The sequence below is a fragment of the Misgurnus anguillicaudatus genome, chromosome 20 (genome assembly GCF_027580225.2).
Source record: "Misgurnus anguillicaudatus chromosome 20, ASM2758022v2, whole genome shotgun sequence".
In the NCBI taxonomy this organism is placed as follows: Eukaryota; Metazoa; Chordata; class Actinopteri; order Cypriniformes; family Cobitidae; genus Misgurnus; species Misgurnus anguillicaudatus.
The window spans coordinates 15,127,739-15,135,774 of NC_073356.2; the positions used below are offsets into that span (position 1 = coordinate 15,127,739).

The 8,036-nt window shown below is 40.4% G+C and overlaps 1 protein-coding gene across 1 annotated transcript; it reads left to right on the forward strand.

The window, feature by feature from the left end:
• The first annotated feature begins 5,393 nt into the window (after window positions 1-5,393).
• On the forward strand, window positions 5,394-7,516 carry LOC141349234 (perforin-1-like). The gene is made up of 3 exons (XM_073857955.1): window positions 5,394-5,460; window positions 5,552-6,069; window positions 6,156-7,516. The coding sequence occupies exons 1-3, from the start codon at window positions 5,458-5,460 to the stop codon at window positions 7,360-7,362; spliced, it is 1,728 nt and encodes a 575-aa protein (XP_073714056.1). The 5' UTR covers window positions 5,394-5,457; the 3' UTR covers window positions 7,363-7,516.
• Window positions 7,517-8,036: the final 520 nt, after the last annotated feature.

The window sequence follows — 8,036 nt, forward strand, 5'->3', positions numbered from 1 at the left end:
CACCGCGTAGGGTGTTCGCTTTTTGCACTTCTCGGTCGCTTGTGGATGTCTGGAGCCTGGGTGAACTGGGCGCTGTACTTCGCGTAGGATCTGCGATAACCTGGTATCAACTGCTCCACAGCTTCCCGCTCAGGTGAGGACAGGTCTGAATAGCATACAGTGGATGAGTCCGCCATTAGATCGGCTGTTTGTTGATGCTAGCGGGCTATATGAAGATTTATTAGAAATTTCAGCACGGTGGCGGCACCTTTAACTGCCATGACTAAACGTTCAACTTCACATCTCCCTTGGTCTCATGAGGCTCAGCTAGCTTTCGACGAACTGAAAACACGATTCACCTCTGCTCCTATATTACATCATCCAGACCCAGAACTTCCTTTTATCATAGAAGTAGATGCTTCGAATACCGGTATAGGAGCAATCCTCTCTCAACGACACGGATCTCCAGCTAAAATGTTTCCCTGTACGTTCTTTTCTAGAAAATTGTCCTCAGCAGAGAGGAATTATGATGTGGGAAATCGTGAACTACTGGCCATGAAATCAGCACTGGAAGAATGGAGACATTGGTTGGAAGGGGCTAAACATCCATTTACTGTCATTACAGATCACAAGAATTTAGAGTACATACGTTCAGCAAAACGCCTCAACCCTCGACAAGCCAGGTGGGCACTGTTCTTTACTCGATTTAACTTTGTCATCACTTACCGACCCGGATCTAAAAATACCAAGGCTGACGCACTTTCACGCCAAACTGAGGAATCATTAAAATCCGACCAGGCAGAAGGAATCATACCTGAAGCTCTTCTAGTCGCACCGGTTCAGTGGGATATAATAACAGAGATTAATCAAATCAACAGTCAAAACCAGCTACCCCCCGAATGCCCTCCCAATCGAACATTTGTGCCTGAAACCCTGAGAGAGAGACTACTCCAGCATGTTCATTCTGACCCTAGTTCCGGCCACCCAGGCATTACTGCCACACTCCATCTCCTCTCACAACGGTTCTGGTGGCCCACAATGTCCACAGATACCACTAAATTTGTGAAGGAATGTCACATATGCAACACCTCTAAAACCCCACGTCAACTGCCTGCCGGACTACTACAACCTCTACCGACGCCCCAGCGACCTTGGTCCAATATTTCCATTGATTTCATTACTGATCTCCCTAATTCCCAGGGCAAAACTGTCATACTTACCGTCATTGACCGCTTTTCTAAGGGATGTCGATTAATACCTCTGCCAAAGCTGCCCAGTGCCATGGAAACTGCTTTAATTCTGTGTGAATATGTCTTTCGTCTTTATGGTTTACCAGAGGATATAGTGTCCGATAGGGGTCCCCAATTTACATCCAGAGTCTGGGCGGCTTTCTTCAAACAACTGAATGTGAACATTAGCCTTACTTCAGGATACCACCCCCAATCCAATGGTCAGACCGAACGCCTAAACCAAGAACTCACCCGTTTCCTCAGGTCTTACTGTCAATACAACCAATCTGACTGGAGCAAATACTTATTATGGGCCGAATACGCACAAAACTCCCTCCAGAAACCTGCTACCGGTCTAAGCCCGTTCAAGTGCATTTTGGGCTATCAACCACCTATGTTCGGAGGAACCATCTGATGTCCCATCAGTGAATGAATGGTGTCAACGCAGCGAGGAGGTATGGGAGAGAGCTCATGTTCACCTACTACGTGCAGTTCGCAGGCAAGAGCAACAAGCCAACCGTCATCGCCGTCCCAATCCAGCATATACTCCAGGACAGTGGGTTTGGTTATCCACCAGGGACATACGTCTACGACTCCCCTGCAGAAAACTCAGTCCCAGGTACGTGGGTCCTTTCAAAATTCTCAAACAAATTACTCCAGTGTCGTTCCGTTTAGATTTACCCACTAATTATCGAATTTCTCCTACCTTTCATGTGTCCTTGCTTAAACCCGCTGCTGGCCCAGGAGGAGTGTCATAGAGGACTACTGAGATGCAGAACCCCCAACCACTACTCATCGGCGGCGAGGAGGCTAACCTGGTCCAGGAGTTACTCGACTCCAGATGCCGGGGAGGTACCTTACAGTACCTGGCAGATTGGGAGGGGTATAGTCCGGAGGAACGATCTTGGATCAACGCGGATGATATCCTCGACCCCACACTCACTGAGGAGTTCCACAGACTGCATCTGGAGAAACCAGCCCCTCGACCACGCGGTAGACCTCGGCGTCGAGGGCCTCCTTGCGCCAGGAGCCACTCGCAGGGAGGGGGCTCTGTTACAACTGAAGCCACTTCTCTACATCCTCCCGGCCGACAGAGGGAGCCATCACCTGAATTCTAGTTGTGTCTGGTATAAACTACATTTCCCATAGGGCCATGTACCTGGGTCTGATTACTCTGCCACCTGAAACTCATTCATAGACTCTATTTAAGCTCTCTCCAAACGCATCCTGATGCGAAGTCTTGATTTGCCACGGTGATCATTTCTGAGCGTTTCCTGAATTATTATTACGGATCTGTGTTTTGACTTTGGACTGTTATTATCGTTTTGGATTGTTTGCCGCCTGCCCTTGAACTCTGCCTGTCTATTGATTTCACGATTGTTTTCTGCCTGTCTCGACCGTTGCCTGTTCCTGTTTACTCTTCTGATTTGCCCCTTGCATTCTGTGTGCTATCGCCCACTTACTGTTGTGTCGGTAATCTTAATAAAAGCTGCAAATGGATTCCATGTCTGAGGACTCATCATTACAGGTGGGTCTATCAAAAGAAGGTCCAGATTCTATTGGGGTAGAGGCATATTTGTTTAGGTAATTTCAAATGTTAACATTGGCTTTCAAAAATTGTGCACTCCGCCTTAAACCAACTTAAGATAAACCTATAAAAAGCTGAACCAAAACACAAAACAGTTTAGATGTCACATGTTTAAGTGGAGGGTCACTTCTTCTTGCAATTCAGACACCTTAGTAATTGAAGACTGCTTTATCGCACGGTCTGTGAAAAGGAAACAGAATATACCAATTAACCAATAATGAATGAACATTTGGCAATCCATGTTTAAAATAAATTGGCATCAGGGGCGGGTCTAGACAATTTTTAATGGGGGGGCCGGACTGGGGCACAGACTTAGAGAGGGGTGGCACATTTAAATACATTTAAACAGTGAATTAGTGTAACTTGCCCTACATTGAAGGTAATAATACTGTATATTATTAACAAAACATTATTCTTGGCAAAATTGAGTAAGTAAACAAAATAAGTAACTTGAAAACCTGTTGCAGTGTTTATTAACAGTTATATTACATTATAAATAGAAATGGTAAAACAATTTCCAATTATTGTTATAGTGGTGACTTAAAGCCAGAATATGAACTGCCATGATGTGCATTTTAATATCAGCATACATTCTACAGTCAGGGCTGTTTTTAGGCAAAGGCGAATTAATGTGTTTTTTAAAAAAGGGCATAATGGATGATGATATTTGAAAACATAACAACTTGTATTTCAACAGAGACATTATGGTATTACTAACATTTAAAGCGTAACTAAACCCCTGGTCAGAGCCTGACTCCACCCACTGGAAATATTTGAAAAATGCAAGAAAAGTAGGCAGATCCCAACAGAGATAGAGGGGACGACCTAAGCTCGTACCAAGTGTGTGATGAGATCGTAAGGGCGTGGTAAGCTTGAACCTGCTTACGTCATGAGTCGTTTTTTGGAGCCAACATCCAATAGGAAAATTCAACTGCAGTAGCCACCGTTCAACCTGAAGAGGGCAGCACTCAGACGTCTTTACACCATATATTGTAGTATTGAAACACTTCATATCCAAATGTCAAAAAACTTACTAAAATCAATGAACAGCACTAATAAACCATCATTCTTACAGATCAGTAACTAAAAAAAGTTGGACTAGGGTTTAGTTACTCTTAAACCCATAGACCAAATCTGAAAAAAAACAATAAGGTTACATATCTGATCTAATGTAAATGAATTAAGAACTCCCTAAAAGAAGACCGATTACAAACTATACATAAACCTAATTCTAAAATTGTTATAATATTATATTTACTACACCACTTTTACCAGTGGATGTCGCCAGTGTGCAGTGTTCTGGCCACAATGCATGGTAAGGATAAATTTTGAAAAACACTTCTCATTATTATGAGATACTAAGTCGTTATTATGATAGTTTCTCATTGTTATGACATACTGACTTTGTTTGTTAAGAATGTTAAGAACTGTGTCAATTCATGGTGCATGTTTCCCCTCATTTTACCACAATGAAAGTGGGAACTTTAAATATTATAAGATTTTGGAGCATTTAAAAATTAGATCAATGCATTTTAGGCAATTTAAATATAATTAGCCTAAATAAAATGCCTCAAGTTCACTGAAAAAAATGATTCATTCAATTTACTCAATTTTTTTAAGGTAAGGTGGTTGCAATCAATTTATTTAAGCTAAAATTTTACCTTAAAAAATTGAGTAAATTGAATTAATCATTTTTTTCAATGTTGGAGGTTCAGTCTGGACCCTCTAATAGGTAGATCGTTGGAGGGGGGGGGGGGTCTTGGGCGTAAAAAGTTTGGTGACCACTGTGCTACATTGTGTCATCCAGTTGTGAATCCCCTGTACATATACGTTTGTAGCACTGTTTGCTGCAATGAAACAAGTCATTCTAAAATGTAAAAGTTAGCTTTTACAGAAAGAAAAGTAATGTCTGCTTTGTTACAAAAGATCAGAGTGGTTGACAAAGCATTGTAGTCTTCCTTTTAAAGACTTGTAAACACAGCAAGCTAGCACCTCAGCTCATATTTTTAAAAAGAAGAATACAATGTCAACAACCTTTTCACGCCCAAGATCCCCAACATCGGCCTTGTTGAAAGATCTACCTATCAAATGGCCCAGACTGAACCTACAACTTGAGGCATTTTATTTAGGCCAATTATATTTAAATGACATAAAATGAGGTTCTCAAACTTTTCTGCCCTACTGGCACCATCCTTAGCACCACCTAATTCAAATGCTCATTGAGGAGATTAAAAAGTATCCTTTGACTATTTACTATGTCTCTCACTCTCTCTGATGATACAGATAATGTTTGTTAGCTTACATTTCCTGCAAGCTGCCACTCTTAAGCATAACTGTTTCTGCACTCTGAAATGACATTTGGCATACATTTGCAAATTTTATTAAAAGAGCTCTCAAAGGACGTTGCTTTGGGTGTTATTCTGCACTGAATATTAATGTATAACTGAATATGTAATGCACAAATTAGACCTGCAAGATGTTATCCATATCAGGTTGATCTGTATGCTTAAATCTGAGAGTACACGTCATAGCCACTTTTTTCTTTGCCTATTAATACACCACAGACCTTTGGCACCTACAACCACAACCTACATAAATATGACGTTAGACTGTCAATGTGTTTGTCAGACAAGCTGTTTTCTCTTCTGAGCTCTGAATATAATGGTAGAAAAGTGTATATAAACATTATACTACAATCTTTATAATATAACCGATAATAGTTGTTAGTTATAGCCTAATGTACTTTTCCTTACAGATCATGGGGCAGTTGTGGACTCAGCTTATTTTCTGTGCTTTGCTTCTCATTACTATTTCTGGAGAAGATGAATTAGGCACAACAAAAGAGTGCGAAGATGCTCCCTTTGTTCCAGGTCACAATCTTGGTGGAGAGGGATTTGATTTTGTGACCATGGAGCGAAAAGGTTCTTATGTGATCAACACAGAAAAATGGGATTTAGGAAATGGCACCTGTAAACTGAAGAGAAATGAATACCTGAAAGGAGTGAAACAGAAGTTACCAGCAGCAGTTGTATTCTGGAGGACCTTGCCAAAGTGTTCAATGGAAGTCTCCAGTCAGGTCTTTGAATCAAGTGAGTCACTGGTCAATGATTCATCATCAGCACTTTCATCCAGCTGGAAAATTGGTCTAAATGAAACGTTAGTTGGAAAAGCAGTTGGGGGCACCCGTTCAAGAGAAGCAAAGTTTGCAATGAGAAAATCAAAAGCTGACAAATACAGTTTTACCAAACATGAAGTTGCATGCAGCTTCTACAGGTGATACAATAATGAGAGCTTTATTCCTCATGTATGTCATTCAAGAATAGATTTAAGCTAACTGAATATAAACATGTTTTTTGCAGGTACCATGTAGCCCAAAAACCACCTCTTCATCAGGAGTTTCTTGAAGCAGTCAAATCTCTTCCTACATCCTATGATGTAACTGCCTACCGTAACTTGATCAGCACATTTGGTACCCATTTTATCACAGATGTGGAGTTAGGAGGAAAAATGAAAGCCATAACAGCCATCAAAACCTGTAAGGCATCAATGAGTGGACTCACAGATACTGCAGTGAAAGACTGTTTGGATGTGGAAGCCTCTGGAATAATCAAAGGAGTAAATGTGGCAGCAGAGACACGTTTTTGTGAAGAAGCGAAAAAGAAGATGCGTACAAATCAAAAGTTCAGTAACAGGTTTAACGAACGTCAAAAAGAGATTATTGGAGGAAACATAAATGGAGAAGATTTGCTGTTTTCTGGTTCGTCACACCCAAACTCCCTTAAAATGTGGCTTAAGTCTTTGAAGACTCTCCCTGACATTGTGCACTACACTGTCAAACCCCTTCATTTAATACTGAGTGAAACACACCCTGTCAGGAATGAACTTAAGAAAGCTGTTGAGGATTACATTAATGAAAACTCTCTTAAGAAGGTTTGTTCAGAATCTTGTACCATCAGCAGGAAGCGCAGTGCGAGAGATCGATGTGTTTGTGTTTGTAACCCGAGTCCAATGATAAAGTCTAATTGCTGTCCAGCTGAAGAAGGGCTTGCCACATTGAAAGTCTACAAACTCTACGCCAAAGGATTATATAGAGATGCGTGTGATATAACAGATGGTGTTGTATCAGTCAAATATGGTACACAAATTAAGCGCACTGAGATTATTAATAATACTCGCAATCCACATTGGCCAGAAACATTTGAGTTTGGTCCAATTAAGATCAATATGTCTGATCAACTAAATTTTGAAGTATATGATGCAGACAGCAACTGGAACAGCAATCAACTTGGTAAATGCTCATTTGCTCTTCGGAGTGGTGTTGTGACCGACACCTGTGTCTTTACATATGGCACCTTCTTTTTCACTTATGAAGTGCAATGTGCACCCAGTCTAGAGGGCCCTCAGTGTAATGAATACAAACCTTCTCCAATGGCTTCCCATCTTGCTAACATTTTTAGCTCAAGAAATGGTATTCTGGTTAAGGACTTGTGGAAGCTGAAATTAGCTCGCAATAACTCCAATCTATTTTACTTTAAGAGCTCTCATGAAAAGCAGGTAGAGCTGTAGAACCTCTCACGTTAAGCCCTTACGTATCATATAAACAAAAATGCTAATCATTTATCGATTCAAACAGCTTAAGTATATCCAGAAATGTTGTGAAATTTTGCCTGCAAATTACTTTTCTTTGTACTTTTCTTGAATTAAAGCATTTACAAAGACAGACCTGTGTATTCTCTTTATTCTGAAACTTCTAAAACTTAAAAAAAAAAAAAAACCTGGATAAATTTGCAACTGACAACATGTATTGCATAATTCATAAATATTTTTATTGTGTTTGCAGAGCACTCAGATTTGAATTCTTGCACTATTAAAAAATGTTGACCTTCATTTCAAGGACTCGCACATAATCAGCCTAAACTTGTGTCTTTATTGTATTTCATACAATGCATCTCTGTTTTTCATCAACAACTTAGGAGCACTAAATGTTTGTCTGCAGCCCCGGAGTCTGTGTAAAGATGCAACATAAAAATACATCCACTTCAATCTGCCAACAGACAGGAAAAGCTTATGATTTTTGTGAAAAACACGGTAACACTTTATTTTACGACCCGCAAAGTACTGCGTAATTACACCGAATTTACAGCGTACCTATTTGTAACAACAGGGTACCTCTACAGTACGTACTTGTAGGTATAAGGGAATAATATTTTAAGTTTGGGGTAATAAGAGGGTAAGAATAT

Coding starts and splice junctions, on each gene's coding strand:
- LOC141349234 (XM_073857955.1), top strand. Junction 6,070..6,155: donor GTTGCATGCAGCTTCTACAG/GTGATACAATAA, acceptor TGTTTTTTGCAG/GTACCATGTAGCCCAAAAAC.